This window comes from Urocampus carinirostris, chromosome 1, assembly GCF_059441175.1.
Source record: "Urocampus carinirostris isolate Australia breed hairy pipefish chromosome 1, RoL_Ucar_1.0, whole genome shotgun sequence".
NCBI classification, from domain to species: domain Eukaryota; kingdom Metazoa; phylum Chordata; class Actinopteri; order Syngnathiformes; family Syngnathidae; genus Urocampus; species Urocampus carinirostris.
In genome coordinates this window covers 39,223,873-39,250,063 of record NC_142349.1, presented here as the reverse complement: position 1 = coordinate 39,250,063, position 26,191 = coordinate 39,223,873, and the positions used below count along the sequence as shown (strand labels likewise).

Here is a 26,191-nt window from a genome sequence, read left to right as displayed (position 1 = left end):
TGGGTATAGAATAAGGGCTTTATTGTTTTTCCAAAACACTTTTAATTACTATTAAATGGCTGTGGTAATTTTACATCTAATACAATTTTTTACCAATCCAGTGTCTAAACACATAACATTTAAATGTAGCATTTTTTTTTCTTGCTGAAGATAAACACATCAAAAGTCATACAATAGCGAGCCATTATCAAACGTTGACAAGGAAAGATACTGAATTGATCATGCATCAAAAAAAAGACTGCACGTAAAAAAGCCATACATTAAAATGAGTTATGAGTATTTTCAATTATGCAAAACGCTGCAAATTTTAGTAAGCCTACCTTAAAAAAACACCAGATCCAAACACTCTTTAAACAAAGAATCCTATTCTTTTCTTAAACATCCCATAATTTGCACATATACCAGAAAAGCTCTAAACTGTTAAACTGTAAAATAGTTAATAAAACATCTGTATTTTTAAAAATGCCGAGTAATTGCTTGAATGTCATTCATGTTGAATTAATAGTTGGCACTTGTGTTGTTTGACGAGAAGGTGTAGGTATACGTGGATGAATAATCCACGCTGCCTCTGCGAGACCCACTTCTGGACCCAGACCTGGAGCCAGACCGAGATCCTGGGTTTGAGACGTTGTAAGGGCTGCTGAGACCTTTTGATGACACTGAAGAGGCCTGAAGCATCTTCATACCGTTGCTCTCCTCCACCATGCAACTATCCATGGCTTCCTTGTAAGAGATCTTCAGTTTAGTCTTGGGACAGGTCAGGTTTTTCGGATAGCTGCGAGTATCCTGTAGTTTCTGTGCCCCGAGACCGTCCAGCCAACTTTTGCGGATGGCCTCTTCGATAGTGATACGTTTTCCATTGCTGGGATCTACCAGGCCTCCAGTAAGATACTGGAATTCCAGGAACCTCTGCCCAGCATCATAAGGAAGCCATGTCTCCTTTACGGCCTCTGCTGCCGACATCCTTCTCTTGGTCTTCACATCCTCAAAACCAAGATAGGCTTTCTGTGCAGCCTTCAACTTATTAGCCATTGATTCATCAATCACACACTGATGGACAGCATCTTGCAGGGTTAGTCTCTGTGCGGTGGCGGGGTTGATAATTCCTCCTGTGCAAGCCTGGGCCTCCAAGAGTCTTTGCGCTGTGAGGGTATCCACTATTCCTCTTCTTTGTGCTTCTGGAATAGTTATCTTCTCCAGAGTCTCTGTGTCAAATATGGCCGCTACAGGGCTCTGGTCATCGAACAGCTCAGGTGGTGAGACTGTTATGGAAATACTGTTGAAGCGTTTACGGACGGTCGGAGAGGATGGTGCGGCCTGTGTGGGGCTGCTGCAGGTGATTACGTCGGCAGCGCTACTGGTTTGGATCGTCAGCTCGGTGCCCGAACTCCTGCTTGAGATATGGTCAGCAAACTGTGTCAAGGTTACCTTTCCAGACCGATACTGATCTATGGAACTCTGGTCAATGATGCCACGCTCCATGCAATCCTGGATGTCATACTGCGTGCCCGTCTTTCTGTCGACGATCACTAAGCGGGTTGAGCCATCCGACCCTTTGATCGTGATTTCTTCCCACTCGCATTCCTGTTCTGATAAGTCCAGAAAGGTGTCGTAGTCTATTAACTCGCGATGGTAGGCCTCTCTCACAGACATCTCTAAACCGGTGTCTGGGTCAACAATCACCACCCGCCTCTTGCGGAGGACATTACTGCGGCTCTCTTGTAAAACCTGGGCTTTCTTCTTGTCTTTGAGAGGCAGGAGTATTAAACCAGTCTTGGCATCTGCTATACATCTCTCCTTTAGTTGAAGGTATGTTAAGTTTTCCTTTGTGTTTGGGTCAAAGAATCCTTTTGTGTCATCCCCTTCATAAGTTAGGATCTCATTCATCTCTTGGTCAAAATATCCTCGTTTATATGCAACAGAAACATCTATCCGATGGCTCTCCTTCGGGTCAATAATACCGCCGCTAGCAATCTGAGCTTCAAGCAGACGTATTCCATGGCCTTTCTCAATAAGACCTTTCTCAATTGCTTGGAAAAGGGAAATGGTCTTTCCTGTGGCGGGATCAGTGTAGCCAGTTACTGCTCTTTCTGCAGATAGCAATTTGTTCTTAAATTCTTTTCCAATCAAGCCTCTCATCGTGGCTTCCTCTACTGTCAAGAAGACATTGTTTACTGGGTCAACAATAAAGCCAGATGCAGCTTGGGCTTCAAGAAGTTCCAGTGTGGTTCCCCTCATAAGAAGACCTTCCTTCATTGCCTGGTAAAAGGGCCATATTCTGTCATTGACTTCATCATAAATCCCCGCAATACAGGTAGATCCATAGAGGTAAGACCTCAACTTATCCTCAATATCTTTGCTGGTAATCTCCCCTTGCCTGAGCTTTTGCAAATCAGTTTCGTCAAGCAGTTCAGAGTTGATGAGCTCCGTCACGGAGACTTGTCCACGGAGCCCCTTGACAGTCATGGGTTTTTCTGGGCCATGAAGCAACAGCAAACCATGAACGGGTTCTACTGTACACTTTCTCCTAAGGTCGACATAGCTCACCTTTTCTTCTGTTGTTGGATCCAAGTAGCAGGCAGGTTTTCGGTTTAAAGCCCTGTAGAGCTCCTCGTCAATAAGATTGCGATCCAAAGCCAAATCTTTTGGCAGGAACACACTCAGAACAGGATCTAGAATCCCCCCAACGGCCTCCTGAGCCTGAAGCAAGCGAAGCGCTGTTTCCTTGTCGATCCGGCCTTGTCTGCAAGCCTGGCCCACAGATAGCACCTTTCCCGTGTAGGGATCCTTGAAACCAACACTTGCAGCTTCAGCTTGCACCAACACATCCCTGTCTTCCGTGTCTACGATCCCCCTGGAACAGGCAGTGTCTACAGGCATTTTGTCATTAAAAGCAGGGTCTGCTATGTAGCCTGTTGCCGCTTGAGCCTCTAACAACATGAGCGCACTCTCGGAGCTAAGAAGGTTTCTATTTTTTGCTTCTGTGAATGGCATCTTCCCTTGAGAACCTGTTATCATGCCGGCAATAATGCCTGTACCCTTTAGATTCACTTGGATGTCAACTGCTACCTCGTCCACTGTCTTCTTCCCTTGAAGAAGCAGCTCTAGAGTCGCCTTGCTTATTACACCGCAGTCACAAAGCTGGTGGGCAGTAACTTTCCGACGCACTCCGTCAAATACAAGCTTAGAAGGGTCAATTGTTGCAACTTTCATATCTGTCTGGGTCTGTCTGCTCAACGTACTTGGTCTTCTCTGCAACCTCTCTATCTCTCTCTGCAGGGCATCCCTCTTCAGGCCAAGGTCGTGAACTTCCTTCTCGGAACTCATAAGCCTGCTTTTGTAACGTTCTTCAACACTTCGAAGCTCTCTCATCAACCTCTCTATCTCATTCTTTAGACTCATCCTATCTTGGTCTGTCTTAGACCTGTCTGACTCCCACTGCCTTAGTTGGGTTTCTTTCAGCTCGTACTGGCTTTTCAGAAGGGTGAAATCCTTAAGAACTGTGTTTTTCTCATCAACCAGGCGTTGTTTGTTACGAAGCTCTGTCTCAAGGGAGTGTTTGACACGAGCCAGTTCCTCTTCAAGGCGCTTCAGACGGTGTTTGTCCTGGTCAAGTAATTTTAACTTTGATAGCAAATCATCCCTCTCCAGCAGAACCTCACTGTACTTGCTTTGAGACTCGTGCACCATGATGGACGTCTGCGGAAATACAAGCAAAGATATAAAATTAAATATGCAAATGGACCCCCACTCGCCGCAAAAAAGCCACGTGAGCAGCAGGTACAGTAGACTCTCAGAACTTAGTTACTTGAAAATAATGTCCAAAGTATTTTTTTTATGTTTTATTTGTTCCTGATTTTTTTGTGCTACTGTACTTTGAACACTTGTTTACAAAGTAATAACCATTAGTGGCCAAATATCGCACAAATCACTTTCAGACATAAGTGAGAGTGTGCAGTTTTTTTTCTGCCTTTGCTGGTTTTTTGCAATTGAGACGGGGAAAAAAGATGGCAACAGCCAACAGTGGCTGGTCCAAAATAGATATGTTTTTTTTTGCTGTGTGAATGTTAGTGATGACTTCATTTTTTTCAAAGGCTTTTAAATTTGAGGTATAACGGTTGCACTAATCTGCCAGCCCTTAAACAGAGCCACAGCAAAATGCACCCAAGACTAGATACGGCGAGGCAGGAAAAGCCGATGTCCCAATGACTTCAAGGGAAGCTAGGGGGGTGACTTAATGAGACGTAAGATAGGAATCGTTTTATCTCCCTATGTTATACTCACCAATTAATAAAATCATGTCTGTTGAAAAACTGTTATTGAAATATATTACCATTCATCGAGTCCACTGTGATTATACTTCAATGTGTATGTAATTAGTATACAGCAATAATGAGTTTCATTCTGTGCTTAGTTATAGTTAAAGGTACATGCAGATGTGAGTAGTAGCACACATTACTTACACAATTTCCCAAACACAGCATTTTGTGTTTCATAATGTTACTTACAAAATTGTTCAGTCCTGTGACATAATTGTTAATGCAAAAGCTTAAGAAATGAATTAAGCAGAGGCGATCCTTCAGTGCAATTAAAAATACCTCAAAGGACTGCTTTTGGAATTTGTCTATTTCGACCATAAGCTTTTCTCTCTCCTTGGTCAGATCGTTGATGAGAGCTTGCAATTCCGCTGTCCTCTTGTTGCTACTCTGAAGCTGGACATGCAAGGCTGAAATCTGAGATGCGTTTTCCCCATCAATGGCGTCCCTGCTAATCTTCAGCTCATCCCTTTCATGCCTAAGAGCCCTCATCTCTTCCTCCATCCTCATTTTCTCCTTCGTCATGTTCTGCATCAGAGCCTTCAGGCGTTCCATTTCAATGGTAAATTCCTTGAGGTTGCGGGTTTTGTCTTCAATGGTTTTGTACAGACTCTCCTTTTGCTGGTTGAACTCTACGATCTGGAGCTGATCGTGGTAGAGCTTCTGTTTCAAAGTCTTTAGCTCAGCTGTCACATTGGCCAGTTCGTCTTTAGTGAGTTTGTGCTCCCTTAGAGTCTTATCCCGAGCTTCCATCAGAGCTCTAAGATCCTGCTCGTGCTTCCTTTCAGAGTTTGAAGCCTCCAGCTGAACTGACTTGAGGCTCGTGATAGTGGTGGTATATTCTTTGCATGTTTGTGTCACCCTCTCCAACTCCATCTCCAGCCTCTTTCTGCGCGTAAACTCCTCTTGAGTGGCCTTCTTTTGCTTCTCCACTTCAGCTCCCATGGCATCCAGAGAGCATTGGAGTTCCCGGATACGGCTCTGGAACCTCACAGCACTCTGCTCGGCCTTGTTCCGGTCAATGGTCTGTTTCTCCAGCTCCACCCGGGTGATGTGGATCTCTTTCTCTGACATTTTAAGCTTGCTAATTGTGTCAAGAAAAGAGGCATTCTTTGCCTTTAGTTCGGCCTCAGATTGTTTCAGAAGATTAATTTCCAACTCCAAAGACCTCCTCTTCTTCCCTTCTTCGTCAACATCGCGTGTAAGCATGCTTATCTGCCGGCCTTTTTCCTGAATGTTTTTGTTAGCCTCTTTAAGTTTGAGCTCATCCTCATCCCTCTGGTGTGTGATCTTCCTAATTTGCACCTCCAGCTCACTCCGCATTCTTGTCTCCTGGGTCAGAGATGCCTTCTGCTGGTTGGTCTCCATCTCCGCTCGGTTTTTTTGCTCTTCAGCGTGGGCAATGGAGAGTTTGAGTCTGCGGAGCTCGTCTTCAAGATCCCTCTTCTCCCCGGTGAGGATTTCATATTGTCGCCTTAGCTCAACAGAGTCCTCTTCTTTTTGTTGTGAGGCTTTAAGGACGGTGGTCTTGGTGACGTGGATCTGGGTCTCGTACGTTTGCTTAAGTTGATTGATCTCCTGGGTGCACTGTGTTCTTACCTTTGAAATATCTGACTCAGCACTGCGACGGCGAGCTGCCTCCTCTTCCAGAAGAATCTTTAGCCTCTCAAGTTCGCGTTCCTTGTCCTTGACAGATTTTTCAAAGTCAATCTTGAGCCAGTTAAGCTCATCCAACTCCTTTTGTCTACGGCGAACAGCTGCCTCATACTCTTCTTGCTGGCTGGTGTAACGTTCTTCAGCAAGCCTTTTTTTCCTTTTTTCTTCCTCTAGTTGGTACTTGAGGCGGTTGAGCTGGTCAGTCAGTTCTTGGATCTGACCGTGGGTGCCCTCCAAGCTCTCCTTGGCGGCAGTTACTTGAATGGATGTGGTTCTCTTCACTTCCTCCAGCGAAATGAGCTGATCTTTTGACTGGCTGAGCTCAAGCTTCAGGCGGGCCAAGGCATCTTCTAGCACTTTATTTTTACCGCCAGAATCTCCAAGTTGTTCCTTGAGGCGCCTAATTTCCTCCTCCAGCAGCTCAATCTTGGTGTTTCTTATCTGAAAGTAGACAACTATTTTAGATTTCGGGTTTATTATTTCTATTTTTATCAAACATAATAAATAGCATTTAAAAAGGTACCTTCAGCTCTTCCATATTCTTCAATAATTCCCCAAGAAACTTGTAATAGTCACTTGAACGAGTGAGGAGCTCAATGTAGTGGGATTGGAGGTCAGATGCCTAATGGGAGGAAATACGGAATTATATTTCTATTGGTAACTAACTGATTAGCTGAAAATACAAATGAATAAAAATCAGCAATATCAAGCTCAACATACAAAAGCATGACAATATTTCGAATACTTTTACTGCCATTTCTGTTCTAGGAGTCACGCCATAGTAAAATGTATATTGTAATAGGCCAAAAATGCAGTTATACAAATCATAGAGGCACATTTTTACTCAGCTCATGTTATGATTGAGTTAAATTATTGAAAAAAATGATGAGTCCATTTTTATTGCATACGAGGAGGTTAATTTTAGGCGCAGAATAAGATGTTGATAGGTGATGAAATAGGCAAGTTTTAGGTGAAGAAAGTTTCTAGCTTCGACAGAGATTTTTTAGTGTGTAAAATAAATGTTCCTATGTTTCCTGCACTCAAGAGTGCTTGTCACAAATTAACGTGCGTCCGTGAATTAATTTTTATCTGTTCAAGTATTAGTTGCACTGGAGTACACAACGTGGAACTGAAGTAGCACTTACAGTATATAAACACGAAAAACATATGTTAAAAAAAACTCGCCTGAACAGCTCAGAGGATGATAAAATCTAACTCTTAGAGCTGGATTTAAAAGGAACAAATACAAGATTATTCAAATTGAATAAATCAACAATTTCACTGATTAATATTGATTCATCACACCACGAAAACCTTTTCTAAAATAACTCACTTCTCAAATGAATTCAAATTTAAAATATCTCCATTTACTGCTTGATGGAAATCAATTTGCATATCTGATTGGATAACCAGCTCTACAAAAAAACAGTACAATAATCAAATTTTATTTTTATAATATTATTTTATTATCCGATATCAAGATGTTTAGAACAGTACTCCCTTGTTTTTGTGTAGAATGCGTTCCAAAAACGTCCCGCGATAAACAAAACCCGGCGAAGTAGAAACCTTTATTCATTTCTTACTCAAGAACGAAAACACTTTACAGACTTAAGTATTTGTTTAACAAATGTGTACTTTATAAACTTTTAATTTATGAAAAACATTCTTTCTGTCTAATTATTATATTGAAAGCGAGCAGAGCAATGCAGAAGACGATGCACGATGAAAATTCACCAAGTAGCGAAACCACGATAACTAAACCACAATACAGCAAGGGATTGCTGTACAATGCTTGCACGGGATTTCATTATTTTATCCAAGCTAACAAAATTAAGTGACATTTTTGAGAAAAAAAACCTCAATGCTCACCTCATGCCTAACAAGAGCAGCAGGTGACTTGAGCATGGTCCTCTTGATCGGAATATTAAGAAGTGTTTCTAGACCGGAACTATAGGAAGCCAGCTGCAGCTCATAGTCCTGGGGAAAAAGAACATCTTTTAAAAACCTCATCAGAAAACAGCAGGATTTTGAGGGTTTATATATTCAACATATATATAGATAAATCAAATGAGTAAAGCCAGACCAACCTTGATAGAGGCAGCACAGGTGTCTGCATCTTTTTGCACACCCTCCACCGTCTCCTTCTTTCCTTTAATCTCACCGTGAAGAACCTACACAGTAGTTGACCATGAAATCAAACATTTCCCTTTCAGATATACGCAAAGAAGGAAGCAGGGATGAAAACATGCCTTCTGCTGGTTAAGGTGGTCCATGACCATCTGGATGTTAGTCAGCTTAACATTTTGTAGGACGTCCTGGCGCTTCCGGGCATTGTTTATCCACTGGTCTGTGGAAGTAAAGTTTTGCTGATAATTTTTCAGCTGCTTCTCGTGCTTCTCCAGATCCCACAACCTGAGAAAGGAAAGCGTGGGAGGAGGAAAGACAAATGAGCACATTTCTGTCTTGTTCCAAAGAGAAAAATAAGGATCTGCGTGAAGAGTAACCAACCGGGTGTCGATTTGGGCTTGGATGCGGCGCCAGCGGTCAGACAGTTGACCCACTAGCTCTGAAAATTTGGACAAGTCCACATCACACCTGTGGAAAGAATCTGAGACTTGGTTGTTCCACTGAACTGCTTTGGCCAGCTCTGACTCCATTGCGTTCAGAAGGTCTTTTTTGAGGTCCAGTTCGATCTTCATTTGCTGTAAGGGAAAAAAATGTCTGTCTTATATTGATGAACATCTGAAAAATATCTGACACTCTATAATAGATCCCTTTCCAGCCTATGTTGTCAGTGGATTACAACAGGATGCGTGCACATTATTGAACAAAAACAGCAGGAAGAGCAGTACGAGTTTGAATTAAGTGAGGGAACATTCGGATGTTGAAATGTGTTTTTAGAGTGGCTATTTATAAACACAACATACCGGCTGTTGTATGCACACTTGTATGGGTACATAAGTTGCAATTTTAAGGAACACAATACTTTTGCAATTCCCATCAAAAAACAGGCTTTTTCAAAAGCATTGTAAGAGCCTTTGGCTGCAAACCATTAGAGCTAGGCGGAAAACATCGTATGCTGCCCATTTCCTCACGGATAAGTTATCAGTGTAATCTGGTTTGGATTTACTTGAATGTGCAATTCCTTAGTAAGTGTAAGTTGGTGAATTGAAAAAGTTTGCTCCTAATGCCTACTACAGACTGTAAGATTGCTTGTACTGGTGATAGCTAGTAGGTATTGTGTAATACTAATAATTATAACAATACTAATAACAATGTTCACATTATCATTTAATATATCCATCCATCCATTATCTGCACCGCTTATCCTCAGTAGGGTCGCAGGGGTGCTGGAGCTCATCCCAGCAGTCCTCCGGCAGGGGCCAGGGGACACCCTGAACTGGTTGCCAGCCAGTCGCAGGACATACAGAGACAAACATCTCACTCGCTCATTCACACCTTGGGACAATTTGGGCAAGCCAATTAACCTGACATGCATGTTTTAGGAATATGGTAGGAAACTGGAGTGCCCGGCGGAAACCCATGCATGCTCGGGGAGAACATGAAAACTTAACCAGGGAGGTTCCTGTAGCTGGACTTGAACCCTCAACCTCTGCACCGTGGGGCTGCGTGCTGGACTAACCTACTGTAAATAATAACTGGTCATCTGAGCCAGTATTTTCATACATTTAACTTGTTGTCATCAAAAGGTATTTTACTTGTTCCCAGCGTTGTTCACGAGGAAAAAAAGTCACACACAAAATCTCCACAAATTGGGGCGTCGAGCGAGATCCCCATTTTTTTTGGTTGACTTTGATCACTAATATAAAGTCGCTATCTTGCTGCTTGCACATACTTTAAGCGTATTTGAGATGTTACTGTCTACGATCCATGATCTTTTTCTGTCAATCGTCTGGTATAAACTGACATAAGTTTCGCTGATATGTCTCTGCAATGCGCGCAAAGGGGTCTAAACACCATAATCAATGGACAAAATGTGCAAAAAAAATAAAACAAAAACCTTAAGAGTGCTCTGATAGTTGTCCAGCTCTCGTGGGTCGAGGGAGGTGGTTTCTTTTTCTGTCAGGCGGGCTTCGTGGACTTTAACGACATCCTCAACTTGAAGAAGTATCTCGAGCAGGGACTTGAGCGCTGACAGTCTGTCGGATTACAGTATTGAAAAATTGTTTGGAATGGAACCTTGAGTTATATGTTTTCTCTAAGAGGAAAGCAAACCTTTGGATGTAAGCTGAATAGAGACCCTGCAGACCTCCAAGTTTCTGGCTGATAATTTCCAGTTCAGAACGGAGGAACTTGGCTTGTTCCGAGTCAGGGGGGATCCCTTCCAGCTGCTTCAGAATCTTCTCTCTCAAGCGCAGGTACTCATCGTGAATGGAGTCCAGATCCTGGTGCACCATCTAGACATCCACAATGTATGAGGCAATCGATCTAGTGTTTCCTTAAGCTACACTGCATAAACGCAAGTTAAAACATTGGAGGGGGCAAAAAATTAAAATAAAATACACATATATGTATATATATATATATATATATATATATATATATATATATATATATATATATATATATATATATATATATATTATTTTTAATTAAAAATGTCTTGTTTTTTTTGACAAATTATTTTGTTTATTACAGCTATTATTTTTCTTTCTTTACCAAAACTATACCTTTAATATTGTAAAATAAGCTAATAAAGACAAGCAAATTTTTTGCCATTTTTCATTAGATCATTTTACTCAATTTTTTGTTTTTTTAAAGAAAAAACTATAAGAATATTGTAAAATTAGCAAAAATAACATATCATTAGCTGCCATTTGTGTTCAAATATTTGTTCTTCACAGTATTTTTTCGCAGTCTGCTGAAAAAAATTCGCAAATTTAGCAAATTTACCTCATTTTACTCAAAAACAATAAGAAAGTAGACATAATGTACTTAAAATGAGCAAAAGTACATTATACCGTATTACTCCAAAGCAGAGTCTGAATAACAAATACTTAAAATAAATTTAAAAATAATTTTAAAAATGCAAGATCTCCTTTCTTTTTGTCAAAATGTTAACCCTTACCTCACTTCTAGTAGTTGTCTCAGAAAATGCACAAATTACTGCTTTTTTTTCTAAATGAGATTACTTCAATTTAGTTTTTGTCCTCAAAATGGTTAAAGGTAGTGTGAAATTATGCACCTCTCTACTGCCATGTCCTGACTTAATGTCATAATGACCGCTTCAGTTAGCTCATTCCTCAAATACAAAAACATTTTCCCCCTTTATTTTGTATCTGTATTTGAGTCCGGTCTTTTCTTTCAGGTTATACTAACAAAAAACTGGGAACGAGCATGAAGTCATTCTCCACCCCTCCTCCTTCCTTTCCTTTTCCTAATGTGTTGCATGTACCGCAACAGCGGTGCCAAAAGTAAGATAAAAACAGAAGGGAGAAAAATGACAGAGGATCTTATAACTTAGGCGGGCCTTTTTCACCCACACCTAATTGATATATATGAATGAAATAATAATATATATATATATATATATATATATATATATATATATATATATAGGGTGTCCTGGTGCCAAGTGCACAAAAAAAAAAAAAAAAAATATATATATATATATATATATATATATATAAATATATATATACGGTATATACATACATTTACATAGACAAATACATAGATATATACATAGATATAAATATATATATATATATATATATATATATATATATATATATATATATTCTACTTTTAACTTTTTAAATATATTCTACTTTTAATTTTTTAAAGACACCTCAAACGATGCACCCCACCTTTAAGCAGAACTCGTCCTGGTCATACATTTTGCTAACAGCTGAATGTGCGAATGTATATAGGTCAGTATTTCGTGGTTTAATGTAAAGATAATTTTAATTTGTCAAGATTTTGGAACATTTCAGAGGGAAACAGACCAAAGGAGAGCGAGCAAACCGGTCATTCAAATCAGGATTATTGAACCTGAATTAGAAATCGTACATTTGCTGCTCTGGCATCATGAAAGCGATGACGATCATACCTGCAGTTTTTCAATGTGCAGCAAACATTCCTGCAAGCTGTTTTCACCCGGGCAGACGTGCAGGTGGCCTGTGAGCCCTGACTCAGCCAACTCCAGCCTCCGCCGGAGCTCTTGCAGACTGCTCAGCAGCGTGATGCTGAGGGCTTGAATTTTAGGAGGTGCGGGTTTGCTCGGCTCCTGTTTTTCTTCTTCTTCGATGCGCAAAAAGGGGATTTTAATCACTTGATCATTTAAAACGCAGCACTCTTGTGGTGAAATGGATAACTCACTGTGGCCGGTCATCTGGATGACGAGGGTATCGTAATGTGTCTGAGCTTTATCAAAGTGGCTCTGAATGGTGAGTTTATCATCTTCTCCAAAAAGGTCGCACCCTTGACTGGTGCGAAGGAATTCTTGGTAGTGGGTCTCCAGTCTCTTAATAATACTGCGGTATTCTTCTGGACGCATTTTTGATATCTACCATGTAAACAAGGTCACAGGAGGTAAGTGTAGGTAGTTGGGTTTGCGGATTTAATGATGCAAACAGATATAAACACCATCATTCTCAACAAGGCTGGCAATATATGAGTTAAGAGGAGTCAAGGTTGTAAGACATTACCATGGAGAACGTGAGAGAGTTGATGTAGTTGATGTCTTTGAGGCAGTACTGCCACGAGATGAGGCTCTTGATATTGATGTACAGCTGATTCCAGATTGTGAGGATAGCCTCGTAATATTGCTCATTCCTAGGGAACAAAAACAATGCAAAAAAATGAATAGAAATAACAACTACAACTAAATCCAGGGTGTGCTGCATGCAACTTTCTGGCGCTCACTAGTGGCTCCCTGGCGCTTTGTGAAAAATGTTTGATAATGGAAAATGATATGATTTTTGTCGGAGGCAAATCATGAAAAAAAACTTTCCTAATGTATTCAAAAGAACATGGTTTGGACACCTTTTTCAAGGCCAATTTCAAGTACCATTTAAGGACTTTCAAAGCCAATATTCCAATGTCTCCAGTACCATAAAAAGAAGAAATATAGTGGGAACCACGTATTTTGCATGTGAGGTTGATTGGCCGGTCCAAATTGTCCCAAGGTGTGAACGAGCGAATGAGTTGTCTGTCTTTGTGTGCCCTGCAACTGGCTGGCAACCAGTTCAAGGTGTCTCATGCCCACTGCACGAAGATAGATGGGATGGGCTCACACGACCCTACTGAGGATAAGCGGTGCAGATAATGGATGGATGGATCATTTTATTCTATGCTGGTTTTGAGCTTTAACTACTAATATTGACACTGGTATATTTGGTATTGGGTTAAACTTAAAAATACTGTTGTATGACAAGATAAAAGTATAAAATATATCAATAATCATGACACCTGTGAATTGTCTGGAACAGTACTCGAAAAACATCAATGATTCTAAATTATAAGACAAGAAAAGGAACAATTTTCCTCTTACTTGTTGGCGAGGCCGATGCTGAGGGGATTGGGTGGGGGGATCAGTAGGCAGACGGATGGAATCAGCATGTCGAGACCACCAGGACCAGTCACAAGCCACTTGCTGCGCTGGCTGTTGTCTTTCAGAATACCCTCATTCCCTTTAAGGATCCCTTTCTGAAATGACGAAACAAAATAAATCGTACCAGATAGTCGTAAATATACATAATGGATATTGGAGCTAAGGGGGAAAGTGTCCATGATTTAATAGTAATTTGTAGTTCAGAAGTTTGAAAAGCAGCAAACAAACACCAATGTATTTTGTACCTTGTATTTTTCAGAGATATCTTAAATGGTTTTCCATTTTTATTTAATGTTTGTGTGGGGGAACAGAATTGTCAATTTTCTTGATGCCCCAAAAAAATCAATAACACTTTTTAAAAGTGTTCTTATAAGGCAGGAGTGTCAATCTCATTTACCTCGGGGGCCACAAGGGTCGAAAAAAGATTTTTACGGGGGCCAGACTAGCAAATGAATGGCATTAGCGGTGTGGAGGACTTGGGGTCTTTTTCGGAAGTTCACAATCAAATTATGATTCAGGGATGTAAGATTTGATTTTAAAATGATTCATAAAGTGTTTTTAGTTGAGTGGACTATAGAAACCACCTGTTATTAATTTTACTCTTGGAAGTCAATTTAACCCACTTTTGCTAAAATTATAAACCATAGGCTACTGATGGTGCAGCTAGCGTCATTGAGGCAGCTTGTAGCATCTATCTTCTCGATTAAAATCATAAAAAATTGAGAAGGAATGCATATACTGAGTGAAAATAATCATTTCAAGTAGTGAAAACATATGTCTTCAACAGGTGGCTTTAACGCCTGTATTGTCATTGTTTTAGATGTCGCTATCTGCGACAGGCACAACAATAGCAAATAGCTTTGCTTCAGCAGGTGACATCACAGATGCTGTCACTAGATTTAGCTTTAGCCACTCGCATTAAAATCTTTGATTGGCATCTAGTGTTGCTCAATTTAGTCAAGTCAAGTCATGTTTATTTGTATAGCCCTTAATCACAAAGAGTCTCAAAGGGCTGCACAGACCACAGATTATTGCAAACCACAGACATCAGAATTTTATTTTCTTATTTTAAGTATTGTTTTCTTATTTCTGGTGTCATCAGCCTGGACTGGTCGCATTTTTAGCTTTAATAGTTAGCTGTGAGCTTTAGTAACCTCAAGCATTGCTTTAGGGGTTGCAAGTTGCAACAAGTACAACATTAACTACTTCTTTTCAACATTCGATCAGTCCGCCCTCAGTTTGTTTTCAAATGTTGGATTTGGCCCCCCGTCCATTTGACTTTGACACCTCAGCTCTAAATTATAGAGAACGTGAGAGGGATTGTTGAACTATTCGGCGGTTGAGGCCCGACCTGGTCCTGCTTGAAGTCACACAACGCTTCAACCATGATGGGGTTGCCGGTTGATGGCGGCTCCCCTGGGTTGCGGGGCTTCAGCCTCACTATCGTCTTGGATTTGTTGACTAGGCTCTGAACCTGTCTTTTATTCTCCAAGATACGCTCCTTCTCTTTCTGTAAACAGAAAAGTGTGCTCAGTACCAAACCCTACACAACATACCACACAGAACTCCTAAAATCTTATATTCTCAACTGGCTAGCACTGGTTCGTGCAGTGATTTTCAAAGGGCTTTACTTATTATTTATAACTAAGTCTAGAACAAAGCTTCTATATCAGGGGCCGGGTAACTTTTTCATTTTAAGAGCCATAAAAGCCAAAATATTTAGATATATTTTAAAACAACATTCAACAAAACTGCAAAACCTGCTGTCCAGCACATTTAATTTTACTGAGTGACGTTTGATAATTTCATAAAATCTATTAAATAATAATGCCAGAGCCTGCGTACTGTATCAATTTTAAATATAATGCTTGAAATTTGTCTCCCTCCCCCAGTTAAAAGTGTTAGGGCTCATTTTGAACCTCATTTTTGTCCTAAATGATAGTTTCAAAAAAAGCTGCTAGTGAGGTTTTTTTGTAAAAATGTCACAAAATACGGCAACAGACGGCGCTGGGACCAGGAGAGGAGTCCGCGCGCTGTTTGTATAGCTCCACCCATTGCTAGAATGTTGGGGTGTTTAAAGTTCTTTCTGTGAATTCTTATTATAATGTGCCTCAACCGTAAACACACATTGTTTACTGTTGAGCTTGAATATATAATAAATTTTAGCGATGTACAGCCCAAACAGTGTCTGTTGGTGTGACACCTTCACTGTAGACTATAGTTAAGACTGGGCCGTTTATATACTGGACCAAACACATTACAATTTCAGTATTGTTCTGGCTTTGCACTTGCTAAAATCGTGTGTATCAACACAGTAAATAATTGGATGTATTCATGAACAGAGACATATACAGTATGGCTGGAAAGGCATAGGTTCCCATACCACCCTATATTAAGAGTTTAAGAGTAAATCCCAAATGATGTCAATACCTGGTCATTAATTGAGGAAGTATGCACACAAAAGTGAATATATTTATATTTCTAAGGCTGCACTCTTTAGCCAAATTTTCAGATTTTCTTTACCCAAATCCACTACTACCAAGAATGTTTTTTCCTTAGAATAACAAAACAAAATGTTTTGCAATCTAAAATACTGTCCTTTTTGATTTGTCATCATCATAGAACCAGATGCAGACACTTTGAGTATACATTTCCTCTCATAGAAAATGGTTAAAAAAAAAAAATAAGGATTACAGTATGTATAGATAGAATATATTCACTAAATTTAATTAATGGCAATTTATTATTCCTCGACTTTTAAGTACTTGATAATTCTATTGGATACCATCACAAGTACGATACCTTAAAACCAGCCTATAATGGCACCAATATTGTTACCTGGTGTGAGGACCTGCTTATCACACTTTAAAAATTACCCATCTTGTTTCATTTGATTTTGTCAAAAGTAGTCTATTGGCCCCTTTTTAACGTAATTTTGGTTCTTTTGTTCCCATTTTTTTGAGTTTAGTGAATGATTTACATTCCACATTTTCTATATCATTAAACAAAAAAACATGGTTAGAATAATCTGAGTGAAAAAAAAATGGGCGGCGCATCTAATTAAGAATGAGAGTCAGTCATTTAGTGGATGGGTACGATAAGAATCAAATTCGATTGTTTTTTTTTTTCTTTTCAAAAAGTAGATGATATAGCTACCTCCAGGTGCTTCAGAAGCTCCACAAGGTTTTCCAATGGGGTATTCTTGTTGCATGTGAACTTGGTTTGGATGTTCTCTCTGTCCTTTTTCAGCTTCTCGTATGTCTCATTCGCCTCCTTGAAAAACTGAGCAAGAGATTTTGTATACAAGGATATAGTCGGAATCGGTTCCTGTTTCAAGGATGGAATACTGTGAGATCTTACTTGGCTGTAAGCCGCGTTCTCCTTCAAATGAATGTGAATACATTTAGTGATCTGAAGAAGCCAACTCCACTGGGTCTGCAGGGTGTCCATGTAGGCCTTGAGGAACAGAAAGCAAAATTAGTTAAAGAAAAAAACAACATGTTATTAACTATTAATCATCATGCAAGCTCAACAACTCACTTCAATTTTATCTGAGGCCGGGTGGTTGTTGTTAAGGAGGCCGTCCGCTTTCACTTTGAGCTTGTTCAAGTCTTTCTCCTTCTCTTCCAGATCTTTCATCAGCCTCTGTGCGAACAATAGGACCAGGGTGAACATTTTTTTCAAAGGGTTCGCAAAGCAAAGGAAACAGGAAGGGAGGAAGTTTACCGAGTAGCTTTCTTGTTTCTTTGGGATATACTGCTCGATGTTTTTGTCCCCCCAGTCGAAAACTAGCTCCTCTTCCTCCTTCTCGTTCACCCACATGATCGCACGGGAGATTTCCTCAATGATGCTTTGCAGTTCACGAAGCTGATTGACTCGGTTGTGGGACATTTTCTGAGATTAAATGCACATTAAATCAATTCCATCCTTACTCTTCAAATACCAAGCGTGTTTTGTTTACCTGCAGGCTGTCCCAGTCTTGTTCCATGACGTAAAGGTTGGACTTGTCTCCTCTCATGCCCTGGATAAAAGTCACTCTTTTAATAGCCTTTTCTTCACCTGACCTCACTTAAGGGGCTTCAAAAGACACACACTGAAAAGGTCACTGTTGAGTGATGAAAAGCAAATCTACGTACCAGTTCGTCCCGGGCACGGTCCACTTCCTGGCTCCTTTGAATAGAACTGTGGAATTTGTTGTGGCTCATAATTTGTTTCTCAATGGTTGCAGAGTCGTCCCCCCATGGAGCTGTTTGAATCATGCGCTGCAAGTTTGACAAGAAAATATCAATTAACTTACTATTTACTGAATTATCCTGCTGCAAAAGCCGACACGATGCAGTTTCTAACAATTCAATTGGAAAAATGAACGATTCAAGTTGGTTCAACTAAGTGGGATAAGGAATCAATATGGTATGGCTCAATTAGCCAGATTTTAATCAATTTGATGGTCAATACCCAATCTGTATTCAGTGGACAGAAAAAGGATGTAAATATTTGGTTTCATGACCCCAAAAAATCAAAAAGCTATGGACCAAAAGTAGAACACTATGATTCTGGGCATACATTACATTTGATGTTTACGGAAGTTGTTGTTTTGGTAATTAAACCTTAATTAATTATTCCATCCTGTTTGTTTGCTTCTCTATTTTTTCAACATATTCCGGATAATAAATGTTTTATCCATAATTACAAAATGTTATTCATTTTTGAGCAAATTCTTTTTTTTTGAGAAAAAATAATCTTTAAAGCCAGAAAAACTGTTTTATTTGGTAGAATATACTTCTTTAAGGAATTGTTTTTAATATTGAATTCAGAAAAATAAACTTATAATTTACTGTGTCTTACATGATTGCCTTTTTCCAGTTATATTTGAAGTAGCATTTTTTCTTTTTAAAAACAAAGCAGCAAACAAAAAACGTATATAATACATTATATATAAATATATATGTATATATAAATAAATAAATATATATATATATATATATATATATATATATATATATATATATATATATATATATATATATATATATATATATATATATATATATATATATATATATATATATATATATATATATATATATATATATATATATATATATATATATATATACACACACACACACTTGTATGCTGTGTTGTTGTAAGGCGGCCGCAGCAGAAGGCACCCGCGCCCTATCGTGTATGTGTTAAATACAGAAATAGAAGAAGCATTTGGTTCAGATTAATTTTAGGAAGAAGAATTTTTGACAGAAATGACCAAGAGACTCACTTTTTTTTCGTACCCAAATATTTTTAGCGGGCTGGATAAAATCCTCCAACTGGCCGGGTCAGGCCAGCAGGCCGTATGTTTGACCTGCCTGTACTATACAAATGTATTAAGTACTCCCCCCCCCCCCCCCCCTCATCTGTGGTAATCCCTTACTTGTCATCTAGATGGCAGTCTATCTCCATCTAATACACAGGCAGGAAACTATTCCAACTATGCCCTTCTTTGTTCAGCTCTGGTCTTTTGATAAGAACAACCTCTGCCTGTCCCTGCACTTTACTCCCCTTTCTTCCACTCTCGCTTCTCTTTCGAGCCTTTGTTCACACGCCACTCCCTTCAAGCACACTTACTAGGCTCAGGCCACACATGACGTCTTCTTTCACCAGCAGCACTAAAACTTCCCCCCAAAAAAGCTGCCAGATCGGATCAGGTGTTATGTTAGCGTCAGCAAACAGCATTTTTAAGGGTGAGGTTTTTGTCACCATAGTTAAGGGAAGGTTATGAGGGCATTTTCCCTGCCCCGTCCTTATTACATCTGACTGTTGAGTGTCAAATTTCACACTCATTTACGGTTCTTTTCGCCCTACCTCTTGCACGCATTTAGACTAATCAGTCTTATTCCTCCTCACACGTCAATGCTTCACTCTGAGGCCTCATTCACCAGCGGATCAGGTTTTGGCAGTGTGTCAAGATGGTTTCAGTTACCATCAGGTCAAAGGGAGTGATAGGGAGAGTGCACAATCTCCTCCTCCTCCATCTTGACTCATGCATGCAATTATACGTGTTGCTCCAGCAACCGGGCAACTTCAGATATGCCCAACATGTCGCGACAATGCCGTGTTCAAAACAAACACACAAAAAACACAACCTAATTGAGGGCCTTTTTGTTGGAGTTTGTTTTTGCCAATAATCAGATCCTTCTTTTTCCAGACTTTGAAAGTTGTGCAAAGTTTAGAGCAGCTCATAGTTTTAGACCTTCCCCCCAGGACAGAAAAAGTAAAAAACATCTTGGTGTCTCATATGGACTAAACACGTCATAAAATCTTTGAATATAATAAATCATTACACCCAAAACCGTCATTTTAGAATGGACGAGGGGACAGGTCACTTTCACCCCCACCAATATCGACCATATATTGTTGTGTCCCCACCAATAGTGTGTTATCAGTTTAAAAAATGCAACACCAAAACAAAACCAAACCTGTGCCCTTGGTTACCCCTTTGGCAAAAAATAGGCTGTTTAGGTATTCTTTTCAAATGTTAGTTTATAGGCGAAATAATTAAAAAATTATGTAAAATGAGCCTTGCAACTGGCTGGCAACTGGTTCAGTGTTTCCACTACCCACTGCACGAAGACAGCTGGGATGGGCTCGAGCACCCTAACAGTGCAGGAAATGGATGGATGAATTGATTTAAAATGAATAAAATCTAAAATTTAGGGATCAGTGTTCGATTTTACAAGAGAGGCAATCGAAAATATAGTAGAATACGATAAAATATGGTAGAAAACGATTATCGGTCCAAAAATTATTTTATACTAAGATTTCAAAATAATGCCTAAGATGAGCGAAACAATTTTCCAGGGAAGATATTTTGCGTATTTTTAGTGTGACTTCTATTATTTTACCCCAAATACAACTACAACTATCATAAAATGGGAAAAATTGCACTTAAATTAAGCTATATTTTTTTGCCAACTGGTTAAGATTTTTGATACACTGTAGACTGTGTTATTTATCAATAAATAAATCTGGATACAGGTTTGTAAAAGAGTAATGGCTAACCTGCAATAGCTTTATGTTTGTTTTTCTTTTAAACGTGAAATTGACTAATCAATTTAATTCAATATACTTGTTATGGTTTTACACATTGACTTAATTTGTTAAAGGGTGGGGGTTTTGGTTGACATCTCTGTCGTATGTTAGGACTGTTGAAGGAAAAACAAGCGATAATTTTTATATACTTTTTTCTTTGCAAACAATAATACCACATAGAAGAGTAATCTCAGTGTATTCTGAAAGTGGATCTATTGTGTTTTTCTTAAGTTTATCGTAAACCAGCTCAGTAGCCTAGATGGTAAGGCGCCCGCTTTGAGACTGGGAGGTTCGGGTTCGCGCCCCGGCCGAGTCATTCCTAAGACTTAAAAAGTGGTCGGCGGCGCCCTCTGTTGGCTGCAGCTGCATCGGCTCGCTACAACGGGTCAGGTGCAATCGACATTTCGTTCTGTGTACATTGTTACACAGAATGACAATACAAGGAAATTATTATTATTATTATTATTAAAGAATCTACAGCTTCTCTACTGGTTCCAATTATATTGGACACTCTGTTTTCAATCTGGTGTTTCATGACATCATTTGTCAAATTCCAACAGCCTCATGTCCAACTAGGGATGTTCAACACTATAATTCTTTTGACACAGAGACGATACTTAACTCATAAGTGGTCATCGATATCAATACCAGTCAATCAATAGGACTAAGAATAATAAAAATAATACTAATTGATTATTCATTTTAATTCAACCTTACATGAGAAAATGTCCATTAAAGGCCTGCCAATACTGGTATCTTAAAACGAGGCTGGTATCAACATTGAGACTGATACATAATTTGGGTACTTTGGGAATATGTAAAAAATAAAAATAAACATAATGAATGTAAAAAAAAAGTCTCACGAGACTGTCATATATATGTATAAAATCAGGTTTATGATGTATGAAGTACTATTCATGACGGAATCAAGCTTGTCAAGTCACTTTTACATAATAACCAGGATGCAACAACAAATAGTTGACATTTGAATTCAAAATCTACATTGTATTTAGGTATTACTGCACACATTCAACATTCCTAAAGCATTTTTTTGCATCTCAAGTCTAACCTTCTGCTGGCTTATCCAGGCCATAGCGTCTTGAAAGAGCCTGCCACCTTCGGATGCACCCAAATTGACAGCCGTGTTCCGTTTGACGGTCATGGTGCCCATGGACCCCATAGTGCCTATGTTCCCCATAGTACCCATGGTGCCCATGGTGCCCATGACTTGCTGTTGGATACCACCATACATATGCTCCAGCTGGTTCAAACTGCAGGTTTTGAAACCAAACAAACAAGCAAGAGTTTTCAAATGATTTGGTTCCCATCTGAGGTCGCTACTTTTCGTGCTCACCTGGCAAAGGCGTCGTTGGGTATACGCATCTGCTGCAGGTCCATCCCGTACGTTCTCAACATCTCCATGTGGTCAGCCGCTATCATTAGCATCTTCTCGGCTTCCGCGGGAGAACCGCCCTGCGTAAACGTTAGACACACCCATGTTACGTCAATAAGTCGCGGGAGCGAAAATGAGCTTGTTTCTTATTTCGGAGGGGAGGAATGCTTACGCTCTGCAGGATCATCTTTGCTCTTTGCAGGTACTCGTGACTCATGGCTTTCAACTGCATAACTTTCTCCTGAATGTCTTCCACACTGCAAAGTGAGAAAACAATAAATATTCTCGTTTTGACAGGGTAACTTTCATTAAAATGCCCAGAAAGAAAAATGGCATTTACTATTTAAAGTTAGAGGGTCATACAGAACACTTCATCTAAGTAAAAATTTGTCAGCCTATATTGGCGCAGTTGGGAGGGGGGAAAAAATCACGAAACAAAACGATTTTGTCATCTAGAAGGAAAGCTTTGGTTTTTCTTTGAGTGCTGGACTGGTCTAAGTGGAAGAAAATAATAATGACAAAGTTGTTTCAATTGAATAAAACAGAAACACGTGTAGGTTTATTAAGGTGAAAACATGCATTCTCGCACATGCATACATTACCTTAATTTATGTAAAGCCCAAAGCGATAACAAAATATGAACCATTACAGTATTATAAACACAATAAACTCATGGGTTACATAAGCAAAACCCGCCCCAAAAAACGTTCACTTTTGAAGACTCATAAAAGTATGCTGTAATTCAAAAATTTTCAAAATTATTATTTAATTTATAGAGAAGCCAGCTTTACTTGACTCTACTGTAATGAACAATTGAGAAAATGTGTTATAATTTATTAAATCCATTGATTGTGTATGTATGTGAATATTTGTGATTGCATTTTCAATTCCTTTCACAGAGAAGTTACAACAGTGGTTTCCTTATTTTGTCCTTGGAGACGGTTTGCAGTCTGTCGCCCATGTTTCATATAGTTAGAATCAGTTTTACTTTGAGTAAATGTGTTTTATACACGGTGGAGTTTTATTTTGTTATCATCCAACGATGATAATTATCTAATAACAGTTATAAATGGATTTCATTTTTGTAAAATTCTAAACTAAATTGATACAAAAGCTTTTTTTTTTTTTTTTTAGATAAAACAAAAACCAACATTTTAATTTGCTTTGTAAATTGTACAAAAAAAAATGTGTTTAAAACAGTTTAGATGTCCCTTAGATAGAGCAGTACTTTTTAATCAGTGTGTTGTGCCACACTATACTGTGCCGCAGGGTATTGCCCAATTTTGCCTTTGCAAGAAAAGGCATGCCATTGTTCATTATATTTGATATTTTCTAGTGATCATCTGAGTAGCTGTACCATTCATCCATTAAAGTAGATGGCAGCAGAATACTAATTTTCTTTTTCATTTTTACAAACAGGTTTTCTACTCATGTCATAGAACAGAAAAGTATATTTAATAACTTATTTTGTTTGATGATGCTGTTTAAGATTGCACTTCAAAAAATACGACAATAAATCATATAAATTATCTATTTTTCTGATTTCTGTCTTTGCTTGTTTTTTTTTATTAAAAAGAAAAATACAACATTATAAAAACAATTTACTCCTACTGGCGGATCATTTTTGCTCCTTTTAATTACTAGTATTCTTATTTTTTTTTAGAAGATACAAATTTAGTTAATGTGGAAAAATAAATTTAAAAATATAGTAAAATAAAAAACGACAAAATATTTTCTACCATAAATAAATGAGACATGGTGACCACAAAAGACAAGAAAATATTTACACCAGGTGGTCTTAAACTCAGGCGAGGTGTCTTAATGGGCTTTTCCACAATAAAAGCTAAAAAAAAAAACATTGCACTGTTCTCAAATATATTTTTAAGATTCAACACACAAAATCAAAAAATGAGAAAATATTAAACATGAATATAATAATCAGTTAGTAATGAATGAATCAATAATTTACGTGGGCTGAACTTACATTAAACTTACAAAATTAAGGCGAGGGCCTTATCTACCATCCCGGTGGCCACAAATGGCTTGCAGGCCAAAAGTGTCAAACCCTTGCTTTATACTGTCACTTTAGGCAACATAATCATCACTAAATTAGCTGGACGAATTTTAAACCTTTGTTACTCTCTGCTGCCATCTCCAGGCTAGTGTCGTCATTGCATCCTCAATGAGCTCATTTATGATGCATGTGCAAGTATGTGCATTTCTTCGATGTACTCAAATAAACTCTTCTTTTTTTTCATTTTTCTTGGTTAGCTTTTCCATACTTTCACCATTTTCATGCTACACTGACAAAAAAAGTCCTGCAGTGACGAGTGATTTCACATGTATGCTTTCTATTTTCTTTTATTCGAGGATAGAAATGGTGAAATAACAAAAAATACAGTCCAAATGCCAACATGAATCCCCCCAAAAGAAGAGTTTATTCGAGCGCATCTAAGAATTCACTATACTTGCATACACAACAAAAGGAGCTTGTCAGACACTGCAATGATGTTTTCAGGCAGTAGATGGCGTTTGCATGGAGAACAATTTGAAGTTATGGACACCACTCTTAAGATAAAAAAATAAAATTGGAGTCATGGATTATTTTTTTCAACTTTTTGCACGACGGTGACCCTTGAGATGATAAAAAGTTATTCTAGTTTTATGTTCATCATCACGAAAACAGTAAAGGATGAAGTTTTGGTTGACTCTTCCACCAAATCAATAGAATATAAAACAATGTCACTAAAAACCACTTGCGCCAGTTGTCAACCTTATTAATAACAGCAACTCTCCTTATTAAACGATAATAAACCTTGCAAACACAACGCAGCACCTATTTACTCACCACAAGACAGACTATGTAGAGTAAAAACAAAGATAATTTGCGTAAAGCCTGTTTATTCTATCTACCAAATAAACAACACAAACAATTATTGTAGGATATTTCTGAGTTTTTCCCCCCACTTTCAGTAGTCTATATATTGAGTGTTACCTTTTATACATAGAAGCGTATTTTTAAAAAATTGCAGTACCAAAATTGCTTTACGGCGCACACAATTTGAAACGAGCAAACAACGTACAGAATACGGGGGGAAGTTTAGGTTGACGGGTATAATGTTACCACTGTGTAGTAACAAAAAAAAAAATAGCTGACGTTTGCAATCGTCCAAAGTGCGATTAGATCACCCTGGAAGCGCAGAGGGGAGTTTTGGGAGGGTCGTTCCAAGCATTTCCTCTGTTACGGTCAGAACCTTGCGCAACGGAATCCCTTAGAAACTCGGTTTCCATAGTCATTATTACGATAATGATTGAACTTTCGTCCTTTAACTGGCACCATTCGCAAAATTGAATTGGAATTCCATTTCCTTTCCAGACATGTTTGTGACGACGCAACAGGTGATCGTGCGGGGGACTTTACCTTATCCCTCCGCCAGCAGCCACGCTCATTTGCATTTTGCGTCCGCCTGTGCCTCCGTGCATGGACGACCTGGAGTAAGTGTTCTTGTAGCTGTAGCCGCCGTCCGCCATCTGCATGTCCCCACCTTGGAATCCGTTGCCAGACACAAAAACCTCGTTCCTCATGTAGCTCGACGACGACAAGTCCGGACGGGAATTACTCCGCTGGCCCATAGAGGCCAACCTGGACGTGGAGCCGCCAAACATGCTCATTTCGCCACAAAAGGGCTGGGTTCAGCTTCTTTTGCAGTGGGGGGAAACTCGGGGGTGAGTAGCCAAATAGGTTTTTGGGGTATTTTTTGTGGGACAGACCGTGCGCGCCCTTGAGCCCCCTGTGGCCGTCTCCTGGTGCGCTGGGTTCGGTCTGCTGTGAATGGGCGGAAGCTGCGCGCTTTTGGATCGCAGAGAAACCACACCTTTTGCCTGTGCGCGTGTGCGCACGAGAGTTTTTCAGCGTTCTGTTTGTGCGTGTTTGCAAAACACTCCCTCGCTCTTTTGCGAGCTCCCCGACAGAAAAAAAGACTGAGCTCACTCACTCTCTATATTCTACTGAGTTGGCTTGCTGCACTTCCACTACTTTGGCAAATTTAGGAAGGGCAAAACTGAATTGTTTTTGCTTTATGGGCTTTACCGTTTCCGTTTTTTCAACAAGATGTGGCTAAAAGTACAATAAAAGTAGTTAGGAAATTTAAGAGTATAGGCTAT

General features: G+C 39.2%; 1 protein-coding gene across 5 annotated transcripts; it reads right to left on the bottom strand.

Annotated features, from left to right (window-relative positions):
- Nucleotides 1-25,863, bottom strand: dspa (desmoplakin a). 5 transcript variants are annotated; one of them, XM_088338430.1, is made up of 24 exons: nt 25,449-25,863; nt 22,200-22,284; nt 21,989-22,107; nt 21,704-21,905; nt 17,685-17,810; nt 17,510-17,569; nt 17,275-17,442; nt 17,089-17,193; nt 16,909-17,004; nt 16,705-16,830; nt 14,900-15,058; nt 13,489-13,643; nt 12,644-12,770; nt 12,315-12,501; nt 12,046-12,236; nt 10,209-10,390; nt 9,994-10,132; nt 8,481-8,674; nt 8,222-8,384; nt 8,060-8,143; nt 7,842-7,949; nt 6,496-6,594; nt 4,599-6,413; nt 1-3,699 (listed from the first exon to the last, which is right to left on the bottom strand). In XM_088338430.1, the coding sequence occupies exons 1-24, from the start codon at nt 25,697-25,699 to the stop codon at nt 499-501; spliced, it is 8,142 nt and encodes a 2,713-aa protein (XP_088194556.1). In that variant the 5' UTR covers nt 25,700-25,863; the 3' UTR covers nt 1-498. The 5 variants fall into 5 exon arrangements, with proteins under 5 accessions (XP_088194556.1, XP_088194562.1, XP_088194580.1 ...); XM_088338436.1 differs by having other exon boundaries at nt 12,046-12,233; XM_088338454.1 differs by having other exon boundaries at nt 5,916-6,413; nt 25,449-25,862.
- Between the last annotated feature and the right edge of the window lie 328 nt (nt 25,864-26,191).